General features: G+C 33.0%; 1 protein-coding gene and 1 long non-coding RNA gene across 2 annotated transcripts; one reads left to right on the plus strand and one right to left on the minus strand.

Moving 5' to 3' along the window:
- The first annotated feature begins 8199 nt into the window (after positions 1-8199).
- On the plus strand, positions 8200-9316 carry LOC107911493 (uncharacterized). Its single transcript, XR_001687910.2, has 2 exons — positions 8200-8753; positions 8920-9316. It is a non-coding gene; the product is annotated as an uncharacterized lncRNA (long non-coding RNA).
- A 623-nt stretch (positions 9317-9939) lies between these two features.
- Positions 9940-23068, minus strand: LOC107911492 (uncharacterized). Its single transcript, XM_016839324.2, has 7 exons — positions 22612-23068; positions 22090-22175; positions 19170-19316; positions 18944-19052; positions 12843-12966; positions 10938-11208; positions 9940-10305 (listed from the first exon to the last, which is right to left on the minus strand). Exons 1-7 carry the CDS (start codon positions 22733-22735, stop codon positions 10198-10200), a joined length of 969 nt encoding a protein of 322 aa, XP_016694813.1. The 5' UTR covers positions 22736-23068; the 3' UTR covers positions 9940-10197.
- Positions 23069-23621: the final 553 nt, after the last annotated feature.

Here is a 23621-nt window from a genome sequence, read left to right on the forward strand (position 1 = left end):
AGCTCAATTAAATGATTTCATCAATTAAACATTGTGTATACCAGAATGTGTTAGTGAATTACATATTCGTAAATTGACATTCAAAGTTTAGTTAGTGATATATGAAAATAACATGAAAAGATTTATGATTGTGATTAATATTGATTCTGACTTAAAGTGGATTCTTCAATATTGGATTGATTTAACGGATATATTGAGCATATGAATAGGTATGTATTGGGCCTCGTAAACCCTAATTAGCAGCTCGAAGATAATAATTTGAAAGTTTTTAATTTGGATGAAATTTTATAACTCGGTTTAATATGTTTATAAGTGTATTTATTCTGGTAATGCCTCGTACCCTATTCTAGCGTAGAATACGGGTAAGGGGTGTTACAATGTGACATCACCAGATTCGGCCCTAATGTTTAGGCCGGGTTTGGGGTGTTACAAAATTTAGGGAATAATTAACTATAAGCATTTAATTACATAACTATAATGTGAAATTATACAAGTAGAAATTCATTTACATATTGGAATACTATGAACTTACATTGACAACTAGAGCGTAGAAATGCAATCGAGCTAATCTGTGATTTTCACCTTTCCTCGATTTCGATCCGGTTGAGACTTATCTTGATCTAAATAAAAAATTATATTCAATTAGGTATTTCAATCAGTCTGAACATTCAATTTAAACCATAATTCACTTTTATACATAATTATAATTTTGCCCCTAACATTTTAATTTTTTAGAATTTAGTTCTTAAGCTCATAATTTCAAATCTAAACATGTTCATCCGTAATCCATATTGGCCAAATTCTTTAAGGACCCATATCAACCCATATAAATTATTCTTTCACAATTTCACCACGAATTTTAATACTTTTACAAATAAGTCCTTAATAACATTTTCATCAAAAATCAATTTACAAAACCTGTTTATTCATCCAAAAAAACTCAATCTACCATCAAAATTCAAGAATCATGGAAGAACTTTCATAGTAAAACCCTATATCTTTAACAATTTTGCAAATTTGTCTCTAGGCTAGTTAGATTAAGCTACAACGATCCCCAAAACATAAAAATCATTAAAAATGGGGTTCAAAAATATACCATGCACTATAATTTAAGGTTTTCGAATGCTTATCTTTTCCAATGGCTATTTTAGGGTTTCAAATAACAAAAAGATGAAGATGGCAACATTTGGTTCATCTTTTGTTATTAAATTTTCTTTTAATTACTAAATTAACCTTTAAAAACTATCATAATTGTGACAGCCCTAATTCGACCCTAGTCGGAATGTGGTTTCGGGACCACAAAACCGAGTCATAAAATTTAGTTAAAATTTTATTTGCATATCTTATATGTGTGATAGTACTTGTACAAAAATTTGATGTTTTAATTTTATATTAGGAATGTGAATTTTGCTTGAAAGGATCTAGTTGAAAGACTTGGAAAATTATGATAGGTAAATAAGTAAGGACCAAATAGTATTAAAGTGGGAAAGTGTTGTCCTTGCATGTCAAATTAGCCAAACTAAAGCATAGTGGCCGGCCATGCTATGGGTGGAAACATGTCTCCAACATGTTATGCTAGTGATGTATGTTAAGAAAAATAAAATAATGAGCATGGTGATTAAATAATGAAAGGAAGGGTGATGAAAAAAAAAATAATATGGTCTCATCCATACCCCCTTGTTGCCGTGAATTGAAGAAAGAAAACAAAAAAAAAAGTGTTCATTCTTGAACATCTTTGGCCGAATAGAGGAAAGAAAGGAAGGGGAAAAGCTTGAGAAAATCGGCTATGGTGGTTTGCTAGACTAAGGTATGTTTGATGTTGTCCTTGAGATGCATGCATGTTTTAGTAATTGACTTGAGTTCTAAATAGCCCATGTTCAAATCTTGAATCTTGTTGGTAACATGAGCAATCGGTCATGAGAAAGTGTTCAAGAAATGGTTGTTGTTCATGTTATTTGGATGAGAAATGGTGAGTTTTGTTGTTTCATGTTAAAGTTAGGTGAATGATGATAGAGGAGTGTTTGAACTATAAAAAGAATCGGCTACCTTGTTATGAGCTAGGGCCGAATGTGAGTTTGGTTGTGTTTGAATATTACATGATTGGTAGAATGGTGGATGAAGGTGCCGAATGTATGTTGGATTGATAGAGTCTCCAAATTGATTTTATGTGTGTATGCATGACCGAATATACGTGGTCACATGAGTAAGGAAATGAGTTATTTGATATGTGGTAAAAGTTAAGTACTAAATCGAAGGTTGCTAAAATTGCCATTTCTTTAGCCGAATATGTGTTTGATCAATGAAGGAATTGTTGAAGAATATAGGTGAACTTGGTGAGAGTATTCGGCTTAGTGTATAAATGATATAAAGATTTTAGGAAATTGTTTTGGTTAGGTGTATGTATGATTAAGTATATTCGGCAATATACTTAAAGTGGGTACATGATATTACATTATAATTATTGAGCTTAAGTATATGGATATGTGTATATGTGGTCATATAATGACATTTTGGTTTGAAAATTTAATGATATGTGATTGCCGAATGTGATAAATAAATTCATGTTATTGGGTTAAATGTTGAATACTCTTATTTGTATTATTTAAGCTCAAGAACCTAAAGGAGAGGCGTCCAACAAGGGGAAATCGAAGGTCATCGAGTAGCCGACTCGGAATTATTTTACCCAACATAAAGTAAGTCATTAAGCATATAGTTGGTATTAATTCAAATGGTCATAACGTTTATGTAATGATGCTGAATGGAATGAATAAATATATATATATGCATGTACGTATGTGATGATGAAAGTGTTGAATGAAAAGAAAAGAGGTGAGATGTATTGAGTTGTTGATCTCGGCACTAAATGTGCGGGTATAAACATTTATGACCATGAGATTGGCGCTAAGTGTGCGGGTTTAAATTGTGCAGCACTAAGTGTGCGAATTGACTATGTAGCACTAAGTGTGCGAGTTTGACTATGTAGCACTAAGTGTGCGAGTTTGATTATGTAGCACTAAGTGTGCGAGTTTGACTATGTAGCACTAAGTGTGCGAGTTGACTATGTAGCACTAAGTGTGCGAGTTGACTATGTAGCACTAAGTGTGCGAGTATGATTATGTAGCACTAAGTGTGCGAGTTGATTATATAGCACTGAGTGTGCGGACTTAATAAATATTCTTGAATCATTATGGACACTAAGTGTGCGACACTATTGAGTCGATCACGGATAGCGGATCGGGTAAGTATCTTGAGTTCATGGCTAATAGGTGCTATGTTTATATTTGGAGTTGAGCTTGGTAAGTTGAACCTATGTGACGAATATACTTGAAGTCACGTACATAAGATTTATCGTGGAATGGGTGAAAGGCCGTTTAGTTGTATGATTGTAACGAAAATAAAATGATTTATGAAAATGCCTCGAATATTCTATTGATGAGTATATGGAATGTGAATGCATGATTTGGTATGAGATTGAACCGATAGGTCGGAGGAACTATGGTATGGTTCGGTATGGATGGAGTAACTAGCCTCGTTCCATTTTGTTTCCTCTTGTGGTAATGTTATTAATGGATGGTAGTGTATTGCTTATGACTTACTGAGTTATAAACTCACTCGGTGTTTCCTTGTCACCCATACTAGGTTTCTTGGACTCGTCTCTTTTTGCGTGGTCGGGCCGTCATCGAAGTCATCACACCGGATAGCAAGTTTTGGTACTTTCTTCTTAGTTGGCTTAGGAGAACATTTCGGCATGTATAGGCTATTATGTTGTGTTTGAACTTTGGTATGTAATCTTTTAGCCATGCGAAAATGGCATAAATGTTCGGTTGGGTTTGGACTCATAACTTAGGTCGCAAATCTTGATAATTCGACCTTTTTATGCCATACGTCATGGTTGATTATTTTGGTGTTAAAATTCATGATATGGCAATAGTGTAGTAGGGGGAAGTTTGACAATGATTAGCCTTTGGCATGGCTAGTCATGATCATAATTGGTGATATGTATGATGAATTACTAGTTAGATCAAGGAGAAATCACGAAATAGGCATAGTTGCTTTCGTAACAGATGCTGGCAGCAGCAGTGACGTGAGATCGAAAAATCACTAAAAATAGTAGGAGTGGAATTAATTTATGAATAAATTATGTATTCGAAGCTCGATGAGTCTATTTTCATATAGAAGTAACAAAAAGATCATATGGACAGTATGTTAAGAGTTATTCAGGTTCTCGTGAGACAGGGCCAGAACGGTTTCTGGATTCCCTGTTCCGACTTTGGAGATTTATTATAAATTAACCAGAGATAATTAGGAGTCATGCCATATATGTACAGATTCCTCTCTGAGTCTAGTTTCTATAGAAACAAACGACATCAGTATTGAAGCTCTGTGCAGGGAGATATCCAATTCGTAATGCGCAAGGGTCAGTGTAGTCGATCCCTGTAACATGGGAGACTTTGACTAATAAACTGTACTAATTGGCCCGACCAAAAATTCTGAAAAAAAATTATGGAGATGGGCATATGAGTCTAGTTTCAGGGAAAAATCACGAAACTGATTTTCGAGTTGTGAAACTCAAGATATGATTTTTAAAGCGACTAGTACGCAGATCGGCAGCTTGTCTGGGAAATGTCGAATAAGTGGTTTGAAGTCTGTTAACACCTCGTGTTCGACTCCGGCGACGGTATCGGGTTCGGGGTGTTACAATAATTACATTATAACCTATCCATGTACATCCACTATCAACATGTATGGTATAATTACCATTCAAGACAACTAACTTTCATTTCCAAAGTCATTTAACCCCTTTAGCTAATAGAACTCATCTTTTACCCTTTTTTTACGATTTAGTCCTTTTTACTTAGTTAATCATGCAAAAATCAAAATTTCTTAATGAAATTTTAATAAGACCTTACTAACATCCCATATAAAATAAAATAAAAATTTTACTAGTCATATTTGTGGCCTCGAAACCACTTTTTGATTTCACTAAAAACGGGTTGTTACATGTAAAGGAGAGGAAAGAAAAGAAAGATGAGAAGAACTAGGAAGAGGAAAGAAAAGTTTGAATGGGATTTGAAAAGAAACATAATTCAAGTATAATTGGGAAAATTTAGACTAAATATCTAGGATTTGGGAAACCTTAGGGGCAGCATAGCAATTTTCCCTTAGCTGACAAAAATAGAAATGCATTTTGGGGAAAGGGTGGCTCGAATTTGGGTAAACAAAGGAGGGGGCATGCTCTTAATCATTATGCCTAAAGCCTATTTCTTTTTAAATTTTTACTCCTAACAATACTTGCTTTAGTGCGGTTTTCATCCTAGCTTGTTGAAAATAAAAGAAAAGGAAATGGGATAGGAGTGGCTTGACCTTAAGACCTCTAGGATATAGGAGTGGTACTTAACTATCAAGCCTATTCAATTTCTTGGTTATTTATTTCAATTAACCCCCTAAATTTTGGGGCGTGACAATGTCTAAGCCATCTTTTGATTAGAATTTGGTTTGAGCATGAAATGTGTTTTCAAACTTATGAGTTTTAGCCATCTTGGTAAAAGTATCGATACTAGGGACCAAGGTATCAGTACTTTACCAAATGAATAGTTTTTAAAATGGACAAACTGGCAAATTGGTATCGATACCTATAAAATTATCGATACCTATTTGTTAAGGAATGATACTTTTTAAAGGTATCGATAAAAATGGTTTTTTTCGAAATTTCCAAATTTGGCATATTGCCAAAACGGTATCGATACCATATTTAGTATTGATACTTCTTGATGGGAGTATCAATACCACTTACTATGTATCGATACCTAATTCCAAAGTTTTTAAAATTTACAAATTGGTCCTTATTCATGCTCGAATCTATTAATGATTGGAAGCTCGATTTAGTCCCTGAAATACTCATAATTTCTATTATACTTGTGTTTGGAATAATCTGTTCATTTAAATTTGATTAAATGTTGTAAATTGTGTGTGACTATTCCGATAACTATAGTAGCATCTTGAGACTTGGGTCCTACGACCGGTCCGGGTAAGGGATGTTACAAGATTCTTTGCAGAAGTGGAGAACAATGGGGTTAAGCTAAACTATAATACAAAAATTGAAATGGTATTCAAAACCATGTCTAAATACTTTGCAAACTTTAGGGCTACTTACAACTTAGGAAACAAACAACTTAACCTTACATAGCCAATGAAAAGTTGTAATTTTATAAGTTGGTGTTGAATGGTAGGCAACCAATCCAAACCAAACCAGAAGCCAACTTGGCAATCATATTATCCTTAAAACGGAAGAAAAAAATAAGTTAAGGGAAAGAACATGGGTAAAAATTCAATTTTTTCGAAATAAAATAGTAAGAAGGGAGTGAAGCCCAAGGACATCTTGAAGTCCAAAAGCTTCTTTTGCAACAAAACTGGCACTTAGAGTTGGCTACAAAGAGTACAAGGATTACCTTGTCTCGGAAGGGAAAGATAATGAACTATTAGTTATTGAAACTTGTTTAGTGGAAGATCAAAAAACCAATCGGTAATTACTTCTAAAGCCACTAATCATGTTTATGTTTCTTTGCAGGGGTTCAAAGAAACGAAATGTGTACAAGATAGGAACCTCTTGTTCTGAATTAATGATAAAATATTGTGTCAATAGAAGCAATGAGAAAACTAAATCTTTATTTTGTTAGTTTTAAGACAATTATTTTGAAATTCATTTTTATGTTACTAATATAAAAAGAAATTAACTTTATTCACTATCGAATTCTCTTCCTCAATGGTAGTAATTTATTTACTCGAATTTAAAAAGAGTGAATGATTACTAAATGAAAAAAAATATTCAATTAATTTAAAAAATTGCTCATATAATTGTACTAGAGACACGTCAACAGGAGTGAAAAGTTATATTAAGATACTAAAAATCCTATCACACGTATATGCGTATGAAAATCACAAATTTAGAATACAAATGTGTTTAAAATTAACATACAATAAATAATGAAATGCATGGTTTGAAACCAATTAATCATAATAACGCAAAAAATATGCACCATATTAGAATAAAAAAATAGATTAAATTGTGAGTAAATGAAATTTAAACACATAAATACATAAGATTAACAATACTAAATGTTCTACAATTATTTATCGTGGTTTTGTAGATATACAACTAATGGAAATAATAAATTGTACATGTTAAAAATATGTATAAATTATATTAAAATGAAGCTTTAGTTGAGTGGTAAATTTAATATTTTATCAGTTCAATTTACATGAGGTCAAATATCATTATATGCATATTTTTATTGGTTTTTGTTAAAATAAAACGACTAAAGTATCCTCAGATAATAAAGTAATTTCCTAATTGAATTGAGACCCGAGTGATGGGTACCACCAGCTCAGTAAAGGGTTTTACAAATAGTATAGATATGTCAAATTCAGATTATGTACTTTGCGTGACTTATGGATTTCGTACTTGTAGTTTAATTTGATCAATTTTAGTCCTTACCAATGGTCGCATTTAAATATGTTTGGATAACTTATGTTATTAGTCTTGCGTTATGGGTAAAGTTATAGATTAGTTTATGTTCTCCAACTAGATCATTCTTAATAGCTATATTTTTTAATTTTTGAAATTTTAATTTTATTGTAAACGATAGCCGTCAAATCTATCAATTAATATTTTGTGAATAATATATGAAAATAATAAGCTGACATAACATTATACATATGATAATATAGTTAATACATCAAATTTTAAAAAAAATAAAGATTAATAAATTTAATAATATCATTTAAGAAGGACTAAAATTTTTCAAATTTTTAATAATCCAGGAACCGAAAATAACCTAATCAAATAATAGAATTTAACTGTATGATACATAAGTTATATAAAAAAAGATAACACATTTATATCCAACTATGACAATGTAATAATGTAGCATGTGCCTATGGAACGAAGTCACCATCATAATTATTAAACTATGATACTCAAGCGAAAAATAATGTATAATAAATATATTTATAAAAAAATTATATCAAAAACAAATTAGTAAGTTGAATTGATAAACTTAAAATTTTAAAAATCATTTTGACTTGTGTTTAAGTTTTAATATGTTATTTAAATTGATTTTTATATGTTTTATATAAAAAAGTAAAAAAATAAAATATTCTTAAAATAACATTTATTAATTTATAATATGAGAAATTTATTTTATTATTTTTTAACTAAATTAATATTTAATTAATTCGTGGTAACAAGTTTAGTTTTAAATTTTATATGGAAATTCAATAGAAATACGACATAGTTAATTAATTCGTGATAACGTGTTTAAACCTCTACACCATGACCACAGTCTTCTTCACCCTCTTGCGCCTTGAAGTTGAAATCCTTATGAGACCCATCACCGGCGGCGTTTGTGACTCTTGAGACACGCCTGATTATAACGGCGCAGTACCTGAAACTCATCGAAGAAATGAACCCAACAATTCGTTACTCGAGAAGGTCGTCACGGCCGACGCAGGTGGAGCAGTGTACAGTGTGTTAGCAGAGCTTGAAGAAGGTGAGAAAGTGAGGAAATTGAAATGCAAGTACAGTTTCCACAAGGACTGCTTGGATTAATGGCTTCAACAACAGTATTGGGTGACTTGTCCACTTTGCAGGACCAAAGTTTTGCCAGATGAGATTGTGGCTAATTATCACAGGCAGGTGGATTATGATGAGAGTAGTGATGACGATATGATCTTCTTGTTATCTGCATTACACGGTAATAGTTTACACAGATTGTAATGATTTTTATACCTATTGCAACTTACTTTTTTTTTCGTTCTTTTGCTTTTGGGTGAACTTCGGTTGATTTCTATAATATATTTCTATATTTGCAATCGTGTGAAAACTGAATATCTTTGGCTTCAATTGCTCACTGGAACTAGAACAAATTGCTTGGATTGGAAGACGCACATGTAATTTTGTAGCGTGGGAACTGCCAAGTCCTTGTTTTGGGTATGGACGGTTCTGATTTTGTGTTATTAGTGTATTGAGAGGCCACAAATTAAGCTCACTTTCCATATGGCTATCTGGGGAAGAGTTTATAGAGGGGAGGGTTGGTGATGTAATTTACGGAACAGCTGCATAGTAGCTATCAATGCTTAAATACTGCCAAGAAGTAGGCAGGCAGTTGCTATAGCTATTGATAAACAGCCTATAGTTGTTAATTCACTATCAATATCTTTCTTTTCAAGGACCAGTGGTTGGTCAAGACACTGTAGTTATTCGTTTATTAAATTAGGAAGTCTAGGACTATTAATGCAAGCAAAACTTTAATTTTCATTAAATTGTATATATAAAATCTCAATACAAAATCCCATTGCATGAGTATGTTGTGAATAACAACAAAAGCAGGCACAAACTAGGATTGTAATTGCTTTGGATCACAATGCCATTAAAGTATCGAACTTAAATTTGATTGTCCTCTCCGAGTACAAGCAGCAAAAATTCAACAAAACCAAACCAATTTGGTTCACGCAACTGAAACCTGACTCAAACAAGTGAATACTGAACTCTCGAGTCAATGCCTTGAATAGTTGAGTTGCTGAGTTTCTTATACCCAGCTGTTCTAAACATGGAAGCGCGTACTTAGGTTTTCAGGTTTATCTGTATGTAAAGCACATAAAATCTGCAGGCGACATGGTTTATGCAGAAGATAACATATTAAGTAGATATTATAAGCTCATTACAAGTATGGAAGATAGTAAATATTCACAAACGAAGAAGAGAGAAAGGCATCAGCAAACATACAAAGCTGCATATTCAAGTTTGGGTAAATACATTAGCAAAGTGTACGCAGGTAACAAATCAGCGAACAAACGCTTCATTTGGATGAAAATAGATTCAGATAAGGAACCAATCTCAGGAAGAGATAATTGCATATTGTCAGTTATATATAATGGAAGTGAAACTAATGGCAAGCATTTCCATAATATGGTGAAACAAAAGAAAGTGTTAAGAACTCCACAATATCATTCACAGACTTCTAACTGAATGATTTTGACAATCTTTCGTAACTTTTCTAGCTTGATAACTGCATAAAACACTTTTGTTGAAATAAGTGGATTCATAACAAGCCTGTAGTCAAGACTGACCTACGAGAATGGGGAGTCAGTCCATCTTTACATTATGTTGTTTTTGTCAATGGCAATATAATTCTGAACTCATAGAAGGCCAAGTGTTTTCAGCTGCTGAATATGGTCAGGTGGGAGAGGAGGAGGAGACCAGTCAGATCCATTCATTTCTCCATCAACATCCTCAACAACATATTCCTATTAGAGTACACACAAAACCGAATCATGTTAACCACACAGCAATTCCACACACACAAAAAGAAAGGCACATTTCTAGAGAAACAAAGTTTGGGAGCTAATTTATAAAATAGCTGATGAATCAATTTAAAAAAAAAAAGGAAATTTGAATGGAAAATATCATCCTCTCAGAATCTACTTCATCTAAGTTTTGCAAAATGAACAGTATATATGCAACCAGCATAGATGGACCGTATAAGCACTGTTGGTATACTTCACATGAAATGGTGAACAAGCTAAATGTCGAAAGAAACCTAAATTATATGATCTATTGCCACAATTAACACCAAATTTCCTGACAATCCTTACATACAACCTAAGTTAAGCTTTTTGCCTATCCCATCATAGAAGCTGATATGATGAGTGATGGAAAAACTTTTAACCATAAAACAAACAGGGACAAGGTGGTAATGTTCAGTCCTTTCCATTTCATGTTTCTTATAGGGGTAGCTTATTCATCTACAAGCTAGCACCTAGAAAATAACTTCCTCAAATAGTTTGGTTGGACCTAGTTGACCTATTGCGGTAAAGAATTGTACTTAATGATAAAGAAGTACATGAACCAAAACTGAAGAAATGTTAATGCAACTCACCTTTGTCAGCATTCTTTTTGCGAGTATGTGATAGTGACGCTGCCAAATCCTTTGCCCAACCATTGTAGCAACCAGAACACTATAAAATATGCCAATCACCGTAAATAGTCCGAGCACAATCAATGCCATTATGAACAGTAATGGCAGCCCTGCTTCACCAGCACCTCCTAGGCAACCACATTCAGTAGCAGCACTAGCACAGCTTTCAAAGCACGTAGTACAGTCAGTCCACATACAAAGAGTGCCAGGCAAGTGGCAGTCAGCACACATCCTACACGAGTTAAGAGAATCAACAGATTAATAATTTGACTAGGATTACCTAATTAATAGGCCAATACTCCCATAAATTAATTAGTAAATTACATGTACGTGCCTCACCCCCATGAATAGACCGTATTCAATAGCTTAATATATCAACTAAATAAGAAGCAACTGCAGTCCATCAAATATTGAAGCTTCTTACTGACCATTTGAAGTTAAATGATTTCCCTAGTAACAATTTATTTATTTCCTCCCCCGTCATTAGCACCACTTAAATAGCTTAGTATATCAAAATAAATAAAAAGTGAAAACAACATGCTTTAAACTAAATCAGATCGTAGTATACGTTAGTACTGAAAACTTATTCGGATAATTTTTAGTTATATTCCATTTCCCCCAGTGGCACCAGCCTAGTTTCAGCAGCAATAACAATGGAACCCCATAACAAAAGGACTAACCAATGAGAGGAGCACTGGAAAGGGAAGGAGGGAGAGAATGGTTTAGAATTAGGTAAATCACTAGAATGAGCAAAAATGAAGCCAACATATGTTGCAAACTTTAAGTGCAATGTAGAAGAGACTCTTCTAAACTATGCAGACGATACATGATAACTAAATAAATAACAATGCCAAAAGGAAAAAAGGAAGCAAACCCAAAGACGCACAATATGACAAGTGCCAAAGAGAGGAAAAGCTGTGTGCAGATCTGTCAGAGATACAGTAATAGCTACAGAACATCTAAAGGCATCATCAGCTAAAGCTATCCATTTGTGCTCCAACTGACGTACTGAACATGTATACAGCGGCACAATGAACATTAAGCATGGTTGGAGGATGTTAATATATATGTATATATACTTCTGAAAGGGTTAAACTGGAATAAACTGATGTTGCTCTGACTCTTCATTTTTCTTGGAATACCTGCGTCCAAAGCATTTTTTGGACATGGGCATGATGATATGAAACTTCAAGGACCCTCCAAGCACATGAAAAGTAAAAAAACCATACCCATGTAGAATGCATACTTGTATCCAACACCTATCGTAGGAGTAAACAGATATTTGCTAACTTCATTACAATTGCTAATATTCCCTTGTCATGATTTCATGGACAGATAAATGGCACGTCATATCAGTAAAGAAAAAATAGGAAATGGGGGGAGTAGGGGTTAAAAAGGCATTTGATGCCTCCAAATACATGAAAATTGACAATCTGAGTGTAAATTTCATTTCAGATCAAAGGAAGCTCAGAAGTTTCTATGCAATGAACAAGTAAATAGCACATTGCACAGAACTCAGAAAAGAGATGGGGAGTGGTACAACACATGCAAAATTTGGCACACTACTATGAAGAACTTGATGAAAAATATCTGGAGGTGTAACAATAGAGATAAACATAAAATGTACTCTGTTATATCAATTATGAGACATAACATTTCACAGAGGGACAGGGGAAAGAGAGAAGATGAAGTAAATGATGATAAATCAGGGCAGCAACCTGTTTAAGTAATAAACTCATTCTACTTTAACATACCAATACGTAAAGGGCAAAGTTTTAGCAGAGTAATGATAATGAATACTAATATATCAAAATGACAGTAAAACTCGACACCGATAATAGTTTACAAGTATTAGTAGAGTTATACCCAGGCTGACAACAACAGAGGCATAATTCTCTACAAGGCTGAGCCAAATCATTACGCACTCGTCGATCATAGCATGTAATAAAGCACCCTGATAGCCCCAGCAAAGCAAAAAATAGCAGTGCCCCTGAATTCAACAACCAAACTATCAATAACAGAGCAATACCCAAGATGAAATAATGGATATTTTGCATAAGTAAAAAATACATAAAAACTAGTTAAATAAAAGTTTTATTCAAGCAAACTAGTCAATTCACCCAGCAGCATTTGGTAAATTTCAAAGAAATAAATACAGAGAAGATTTTGGAACATAACTAAGTGTAACATGAAAGACAATGAAAACAACACAGCAATATAAGTTGTGATTTCTACAAATGATTTAACAAGGTGTTGAGTACCATTTTCAAGATGGAAAAAGTTAAACAATTAAAATTCTAATCGGTTAAAACATGAAATCAATCAAGCAACTACTCATTATAAGTTGTGAATTTAAATGTTGAAATATACTCTCATTTATAAGATAACATAAAGTTAATTCAATATATATATATATGTTAATTCTTGTCCTTGGTTAGGTTATTTAATGAAAAGAGGAAGCTTTATGGGTCGAGTACTTCAAACAAGGAAACCTTATAAGTTTAGTGTCTCGAGTCTCGACAAAAGAAGAAATCTTTATTGGTTGAGCAAGGAAGAAAGCTTTATCATAGTTTCAAACCAAGGAAAATATGTTCAGTGTTTTCAATCAATGAAAACTCTTTATAGGTGAGTTTCTCAACCAAGGAAATAAGCTTTATAGGTTAAAGATTCAACCAAGAAATGTAGCTTTATAGGTTGAATATCTAAATTAAGGGAAAAGTACTTTATAGGTTGAGTATTTCAACTATGGAAAGAAGTTCTATCAGTTGAGTATAACAAAATCAAGTCATGTTCAAGAAGCTACAATAGTAATGGTGACAGTTCAGGTTTTCAAGCTCAGTTTTCTAGGTTGTTCTAGTTAGCTTATAGTTTTCAAGCTACAATATTATTTCTTTAAGACATGCTTAATCTTGTGAAACACTACTTTATCAACGACAATATACTTCTCAATCTCCTTGGACAACTTACATAATCTATTAGATAGCTTTTGTTGAGACACGTTGTTTGAGAAATGAAAGACTGTCTCTTTGGTTTCACTTTCAACTTTGACCAATGCTTAAACTTTTCAAGGTTCAATCCTTTTAAACTTACAAACTTGTAGAACTTAATCAAAGTTAATCAAATTTCTTAAAGCTTAAAACTTTCATGGTTTGTTATCTTCTTAATATGGAAATCTTAGGCTATCAAACCTAGCAACTTAAGCAAATCAATCAAGATAACCTTCCTAACAACCTACAACATTGAATAGAACTAATAAAATTAGCAAAACTCCATTTAGTTGCGTCATAAGTAAACAATCTTACTTGGTTCAATTAACCATATTTTCTAATTAAGTTTTCTCATTGCTACTAAATTACCTTCATAAACATTACTTTAATTCTTTTATGATACTCAATATACAAGGCATTTCTAGTTGAAATACTCAAATCAATAAAGCTTCTTTCTTAATCGATAATCAACCTATGAAACTTCTTCCCTTCTTGAAAAGCTCAACCAATAAAACTTCTTTCCTTCTTCAAAAACTCAACTGATAAATCTTTTTTTCTTTGTTAAGACACTTAACCTATCAATCTTATTCCTTAGTTGAAATACTCAACCTAAAGCTTTTTCTTTTGTTGAGAAAATCAATTAATTCTTTTTAGGTTCAAAAACTCAACCTGTAAAAACCTCTTAACCTCTTTACTTGGTTAAAAACCTCAACCTATAAAGTTTTCTTCCTTCGTTGAGAAAGACAGCCCATAAAGCTCCTTTCCTTCATGACACATGAGCTTTTAATTATATTACAATATTTTATTATTTCAGATTTATGTATTAAGTATTAGATGCATTATTGATGGCTAGGGTCATTAGTTATCTTTAGGATTTAAAATTAGGGACAAGAATAAACTTTATTTGCAAGAAAGCCTAATAGCTTTACTTGCAACTAAGAAGGGTTACATAAATAGTTGTAAGCTTAACAGCCAGCATTTTTGTTATTATTATTATTATTTCTTTGAATTATTATAAAGAAACTAAAGGTTTTTTAAAACCCTAAGTTCCTGAGTGCCAACTTTTTCTTACTCATTTGTTCAGCCCTAATTCTTCTATTGTTGCTGTTTTCTCTCTTAAACCACACCAATTTTGGCATCAGAGCTTAATTAGATCCTAGTGTTTATATTATGGTTTGCTTTGAAAAACGGAATTGGCTGCAGTACGATGTGTGATGAAAGAATTGTCACGTCCAGATTGTGTTTGGTTGCAACAGGAACAAGCAGAAACCCAAATGGAGATTCCAAAAAGTGCCCACAACCAGTTTGACAAACTCGAAGGTAGTCTTGCTGATAAATCTGGTTTTCGTGATGAAGAAAGCCCCTTTCATGATGTTGGACCTGCACATCGTGAAGTACGAGGTGGATTGGAGGAGCGGTTGGTGTATGCCCTTGGATTAAGCAAGGGTGGAATCAATATTGAAGTTGCTGGTTTTCATGGCAAGATACATGTGGAAGAGCAAGATTATAATATGTTAGAACCTATCTATGATGAATATCCTGAACAAATTGAAGATGTACTTCCAGTTCAGGGAGAGCCCTTGATTGTTCATAAGGTGAAGAAGAGTCTAGTGCCATGGCAGATGCACTTGACCAACGATTTTCACTACAAAAGGCGTTGAGTGCTCATGTGAAGGATTTTGAACAAGTTAGGGATCAATGTGAGACTGACCTGTATTTCAATCCCATCATGTTCGAGGGCCTCAATATGTTCAACATGATCCATGAGATCTATGAAGGTGAATTGATGAGGAAGATCAAACACAATGATAATGAGATCAAATCAGGTAGTGAAATAGATGTTCCCTTAAGTGGTGATAAGGAGATTAGCGTGCATTCCGACAAGAAGCTTCACCATCGCCATACCCAACATAAAGTCGAAGAGATGGAAGCATTCTTTAAAGAGTGGTATGACCTAGATGATCATTCCTTGCATGATGTTACATTGTTACTATGGATGTGGATTATATTCTTGTAGGGATACCTTGGTTGAATGATATTGTGGTTATCACCACAATAGATAGAGAAGTGTTGATGAAACAAAGACAACTTTTAAGACTATAGATGGCCTTTATGAGTGGTTAGAAATGCTAAGCGTATCTATGTGGATCGTGAGGTGGGCAGACTACTAGACTTTGCAAAAAGCATGCTCATAAGTTGGTTTTATCACTCTAAATGCTGTAATTTTCTCTGAAACCTGCTCAACAAAAACTAAAGTTGGCAAACCTTGTGGATGTGAGAGCAGGAATACCCCTCCTGCTCATATATCATGCCAGACAATGTTTGAGGTAGACAAGAAAATTTTGATGGTAAATCAACTATCAGTGCACCATCTCATGAAAAAGCTGTTTCAGCTTGTGATGTTCCAAAAGAAGAAAGAAAAAAAAGGTATATGTTATTGAAGCTGGTGCGAAGGAACTAGAAAACAGTGTGGAAAACAACAGACCTCTTGTCGTTATGAGCTTTGTTCAGAGAGCTAATTCTTTTAAACCCGAGGGTAAAACCCATATTGGCTTAGAGAATGTTGCCAGTTCAAAACAGATTCCAAATAAAAATTTAATTACAAAGAGTAAAATGGAGGTTGATAGTACATGCCCTCGAAGTGTTGGTGACAAGAAAGATGTTTCTCAAGGAACTCTTGCTTCTGGTGGTGATTAAACAGACTAGTGTTCAGCCTAACTTTACCAGTCCAATGGAAATACCTCAAATTGCAGAGAGTGATAAAACCAACTTATGGCCTAGTTTTAAAGAATATCCAAAAGCTGATACTATTGGTAATAGTTCTAGAGTGGTCCTACTTGTTGCAGGTAAGATGAAGACTTTTGTTAATGATTCTGAAACCAAAGAAGAAAGTCCTACTATGATTGAAATATTTTCTGGAATTGAGGTGGAGCCTTCTTTGAAAGGGTCTCCTAGAACTTCTCATGGAAATAATAGAAGCGTTGCTCTTAATGATATTCCTGTAGAAATATTGGTTTTTGATTGATCTGTTGTTTGTTTGAGTGGTATATCCTTGGACAGGTCAGAAATGCTTTTTATGTAAGAGGTATTTTACAGTAGTTGTTTTTAAGAGTTCCAAAGCTTCAGAAAACTTAAACAATCTTGGAGCTAGTTCTTTGGTGGTTGACTTGAAATTTACTTATGTTGCTACTTATCGAAACAGTAGAAATTAGGAAAGGAGTGGAGACTGTTGTGCAACTGACATCCTGAATTTGGCGGTTAATGATCCCTCTTGCATATATTGACAAAGTTGAAGAAAGGGAAGGTGGAAGAGTTCAGAAAGTTTACTATTCTGTAGTGGTTAAAGGAGCTTATAATCTTGAGCAGAAAATCTATCGAATTAAGTTGCTTGGGAATCTAAAGTTAGGAGGAAACCTGAAAAATAGACTCATACTCCAACTTTTACTTGTGAAGAAGCTTTTCAACCATTGATATGAATCAGGACAATTACATGAAGAAGAAGCTGCAGAGAGCTGATCTAGAAAATTATATTGATGTTGTGAAAGTTTTCTCACTGGAGTCGAGTTTTCCAAGCTGGGGAGAATGACACAGAAGCTTTTAGTTATTTTATAATATTTTATTATTTCAGATTTATGTATTAAGTAATAGGTATATTATGGACGGCAAGGGTTATTAGTTATCTTTAGAGTTTAAAATTAGGGCTAGGAATAAACTTTATTTGCAAGAAAACCTAATAACTTTACTTGCAACAAAGAAAGGCTATATAAATAATTGTAAGCTTAACAGCCAGCATTAATGATATTATTGTTACCTTTGAATTATAATAAAGAAATTAGATTTGTTTTAAACCCTAAGTTCTCTAGAGTTCCAACTTTTTTACTTCTTTGTTCAACCCTAATCCTTTCTGTTGCTGCTGTTTTCTCCCCTAAACCACACCACTTCATTAAGATACTCAACCAATAAACTTCTTCATTTGGTTGGATAATCTAACCAAGGACAAATATTAACAACTTATTTTGGTTAAGAACCACATTATTTTGGTCAAACCTTTAAGCTAAAACTATATCTCAATATTTAACTATACAGTTTATAATGATTAATTGCTTGATTAATTTCATGTCATAACCAATTCTTTCTGGGTTCAAATACTCAACCTATAATAACCTCTTTATTTGGTTAAGATACCTCAACCTCTAAAGATTTCTTTCTTGACTGAGGATATATTTAACCTATAAAGCTCCTTTCCTTCATGGGAGGTAACCAATAAACTTATTTTTTTAAGTGATCTAACCAAGGACAAATATTAACAACTTATTTTGGTTAAGGACCTTATATGATTTTAGTCAAACCTTGTAGCTAAAACTATATCTCAATATTTAACTTTTACACTTTATAATGACTAATTCCATGTCTTTAACTGCATAAGAATTTTCAATTGATTAGTTTCTTCCATGTTAAAAACGGATCTCAACACATAGGTTGCTGCATGAAACAAGACATTTATTGCTGGGTTCAATAGAGAAGGAAACTTCAGTAATACAAATAAACTTGCCAGCAAATATATGAAATTTAGGTCACAACCAAGGATTTAGCACTACTTATTATCCATCTATTAACATGAGACAGATCTTGCATGCAGCAACCTCCCACATGACATAAGCCCTTCCAATGTTACATTTAGTATTTGCATGTTAGGAACTGTATCAGTTTGCTTCTCAAACTGAGGGACTTATAAGAAAAGCATTCCAAATTTTTCTAAGGGAAGCAACAATATGCGATAAGAAAGTTTGTGAATTATACTCAAGTTGCTCAATCCGTTGCAGTAATTAATAAATTTTGAAAACAGATAAGTGATCAAACTTAGATAAGCCAAATTCCTCCTATCATCCTATTTATCAATCAATAACCCAAAAGGCAAACTAACAAATCCTGTTATTTTAAAGACAAACAACATATCACTTCAGGTTATTGAGATTTTACCACATATGTAATAGAAACTAAGCTCACTATCAAAACCCCATGCAAGACGGAGCCATGACTGCTGGTAACCATCAATTAGATAGACCAAATATGCAAGTGAAGCAATGACCTGAACACAATTGACAAAAGATCCAAGCATTATAAATAAGAAACATATTTAGAATAGAAGTAAACTTAGAATAGAAGTAAACTAACAATGGCAGACAATCAAGAACAGACTACATACTAGTTGAACCGCCAGAAATATGGATAAAATGTCTCTCGTCACAAAAAAACGGAATTTCAAAGTTCGCCATTTCCTATCAGCAGCAACATGAACTCTCAAATGATAAGGAGCTTTACAGGTTGTGCAATGAGCAAATGCAAACCCTTCCTGGAAAAAAAATAGACATAATGAGAGACGGTAGCTAGGAAAAAGGAGAGCAGTGTTATGCCCATTAAAGACACACACAGATGTTAGCTTTGCCGATATCTAATTCCCTCCTGATAACTGATCATCATTCTATTCGAGTGTGTGGTCACAGGCATAACCAGCCCACTGTCATTAAGGCACTCACATAGGCGCGCCTAGGTGCTAAGGTGCACCATGAAATCAAGATTTCGCCTTCAACCTTCTCAGGCGAAGCTATTTTATTGGGCGCTTGCCCTAGTGCACTTTATTGCACTTCATTGCACTTTGGACTTCAACAATGGGCGGAAAAAAAGCTAGCTTGAGTGAAGCAATGGAGCCAATTCTTAAGATTCTTTTATTATTATTGTTATTTTAAAATTCAAATACCCTCTAAATAGAAAAAGAAAAATAAAAAAACAAAATCAAAATACCCACTACAGCTGACTGTTAACTTTTAAGTTTCCCTTTTATTTTATATTTAGAGAACTCAAATATCATTATTTCCTTCACTTAAGCCTACTTTTAACTTCTTTTTTATATATATTTTTTAATTTTAAAACTCAAGATGCTATTATTTCTTTTAATTTTATCAATTATAAACCAACTAGATTTCTCAAAACTTTGTTAAAACTTCATTAAATCATCAAAACTCAAAACTTCAATCTCCCTTGAACATTTCTCTTCAAAACCAAATACCAACACTACCAAGCAAAAGGTAAACATTTGTTTTTATTCTCTATCTATTCTATTATTTCTTTTTTCCTTTAATTCTTTTTCTCCTTCTCTATTTTTTATTTTCTTCTATTGTAATTTTTTTCAATAATTTTTGTAATATGCATTTGGAGGAAAGATTGAGAATATTACAATTCTTTGTTTGTTTTTTTTCGTAACTAAAGGACCAACCATAATGTAACATAAATACGTATGCGCCTTTACTTAGACGAGCTTTTGAGCTCTTTTTTTTTTTTTTTTTTTGCACCTTGCACCTCAGGCTATATAGAGGACTTCGCGCCTTGTGTGCGCCTAGTGCCCTTGACCACACTGACCCAGCCAGTGTTGTAAAGGGCACAAGGTGCACTCTAGACATTAGAATCCTTACATTGCCTAAGATGAAAAAATGTGCTTGCCTAAGTGAAGTAAGGTGCAAATGCATGTGTGTTTTCATGTGTCCCTCTGTGTGTATATATAAAATATGCTTATGATATGCGATTATGATAACAAACTCCAAAAAAGGCCAATTTTATCCATAAAACATTCACAATTTTCTTTTTCTCTTGTTCGTCAACATACATGATTTCCTTATGATCTTATGTGTATTGTTGTGTACTCAAATAATGAAAAGCAGAAAGTTAGATGTTATCCCTTTCTCACTCTTAAAGGTACATCTAGTGAAAAGAAAAGTTCAAAACAAATTAAATTAAAGAGAGCTTCAACCAAATTGCTTCTTTTAATGCCTAACACCTTAACAAAAAGTGTGCCTAGGCACACCAAGCAAGCGCCTAATCAAATGCACCTTGTCCAAAAATATCCAAAGCACTTAATCAACTTTGTCCTATCTACTGTTAGGTAAAGGTAGCCTTCAAGAAGGTAACATAGGTTAATTCTTGTTTAAGTTTTAATGATTGTTGTAAATGTTGTATAAACGTGCAAACAATTTACCTATAAACTTTTCCTGTGATCTTTTCCAAGGGATTATCCAAGAACAACTGTTCTAAACCGAACCATATTCAACAATTACTATGTTATTTATAAAGCTATTTGTGTCTCAGAAAATGTAATATAGGTGCATTTCTCAAAATTCTATTAAATTTTAGTATAACATACTGGACTTTTGAGTTGATTATTCAATGTTTGGAGTTACATGTTATGCTTGAGGTTATTTCAATTTTCAAGCAATACAGCATAACGTTCTCCAAATTCCTGTTAGGGACACTTTAAGATGGACTATATTGGAAGCTATCAAAGTAACCTGAAATCATTATGCCTTTGTCTTTGTCTTTGATCAAGGCAAATTGGTAACCGGTATCAAATTGCTAGTAGGTTAAACTTTACACAATAGACAAACACTTAATACTTTATGCCTTTGTCCTTGATCAAGATCAAGATCAACTGCATTTGTAAGATTGGGCTGGGAGTAACTGCTATTCAGTCTGCAACCACAATCCTCATTCAATATAATGAATTTTTATATAGAATGAAGCTGATATCTGACCACATTAACATGAATTGGAATTTGTTCCCAACTTTTTATCTTTGTGATTTCATTAGTGATCCAATTGTCAGCACACAAGATCTGCAATGCTTGTGCCATGAAAGAGTTATACTAATTATCACAATGTTAAAACCACACATTGAGGGGAAAAGACTAGGAGAAGGCTCCCCTTAAGTTAAATTCACTAAACTTGCATTTTGGGGGGGGGGGGAATATAAAGTAAACGCAGTTTTTGTTTCCATTACTGAACAAAGGACTAATGTTGCAGGTATATATCTTTTTTTTATGTTGTATGATTGTCTAACTTTTTACTCTGTTACCAGACATATGCAGAAGAAAGAAATTGAATCTAGATTATCAGAACAATTGGCATCCAGAAACTAACACAACAACACTAGCATTGAAATTTAGTTCAAGCAATGAAATAACAGCTGTAAAGAAAAGCACTCCTACAGACGCCAGTGAAACCATAGTACAAGTAAAGTATAAAGCATTCCAATTTCACTGTTCAAAAATGAAGAAAAAGGGCATCAATGTTTATACCTTTACAGCTCGCCAATGATCTAAACATTCCCGATGTACATATTTTGATGTTCCTTTGCACTTGCAAGGAGCAATAAAATCTCTACCTGAGGTAAACAATTGCACATTGAACTAGTTATTAGCACAATCTCCTTCAAACAACACCCTTAGCAACAAAAAATAAGTTTTCTTTTTTTCATAATTGTTAAACATTACTGTGTAGGATGACCAAAAAATTTACTGCGAAGGAATTATTTAAAATAAAAAAAGGGAATTGAAAATAATTAAATTGCTATTTTTATCTTCTCTAAATTCGTTTAATAATCCAATCAGTTCGGTCGCCAAAATTGAACCCGTTATACTAGAGTGATGTACGTAGTTGAATTTTGAAGGAAAAAAAAGACCAGAATTTTTTCGAGAGGAAGGTTTAAAATATGCAAAGTGATCGTGGTTAATAGCACAATCGATGAAACCAATTTTTTAAAATTTCTTTAAAAAAAGGAAGTTAAATTTGAGGAAATAGGGTTTAAAAGTAGAACATACCGTCGGTTTCGAGGCAAATTCGACACTGAATTTGATCGGCTGGACCGGCCTCGAGGTCGATCTCGCTGGGCTCGGTGATCGGTGGGGGAGCCATGAGAGGCAATTCCTCCGATTGATCGCTCATTGTCGATTAGCAAATAAACAGAGGAAATAGCCGTTTTCGATAATAATAATTAATTAAGACTGAGTCTTAAAACCTAGAAATTTATAGAGAGTAAAAGAGCAATCTCGAATTTCTCTCCTCTGATTCTTGAAGCTGATACTGATGTCTTTTTTATGGTTCTTCCAGCGGAATTTCAACATCAGTAATTCAGTATGTATATTTTTTCTATTATTTTACATATGAATTCTTTTCTTTTCTTAATTTTGCAAGAAAAAATAAAGAAAACAAAGAAAAGAATTTAGAGATTTTGGATTTTTTTTTTAGCCTTCCGGTAATAACCTTGGCTTGCAAAACAATTTGTAACTTGTTTAAGGCTATATTACACAGTGGTCTTCCAATTTTCATATATTTTCATTTTGGACATTAAAAATAAAACAAATCGCAAATCAGGCACTGCCGCTTACAATTATTTTATTTCAGTCATTCATCTTTAATAAATTTTTATTTTGATCACTTGTCATTAATTCAATGTTATTTTACAACGCCTAACTTTAAAAAATTTTCATTTTGTCAATCATTTTATCAATTTTAAAAAATAATTTATTTTTCCTTTTTCTTATAATTAATTTTATTTTTTAAGTAAAAGGGAAAAACATGAGAGTTTATAGAGAATTACTTAGGCTTTTAGTGGAAAATTTTGGATTTTTACAAAAAAATCATTTTTATTTTTTAGAATTAATTTTAATTTTATGATAAAATGGAAAATTTGGGATTTTAAAAAAAAATTACTTGGGCTTTTAAAAATTATATTTTCAAGATTTTAGATTTAAAACATTGTATGTTTGCAAACATATTTAAAAATAAAACAAACATCCATGTAAAATTTTTAAAAGAACTTCAAATTGTA

This window comes from Gossypium hirsutum, chromosome D11, assembly GCF_007990345.1.
Source record: "Gossypium hirsutum isolate 1008001.06 chromosome D11, Gossypium_hirsutum_v2.1, whole genome shotgun sequence".
NCBI lineage: Eukaryota > Viridiplantae > Streptophyta > Magnoliopsida > Malvales > Malvaceae > Gossypium > Gossypium hirsutum.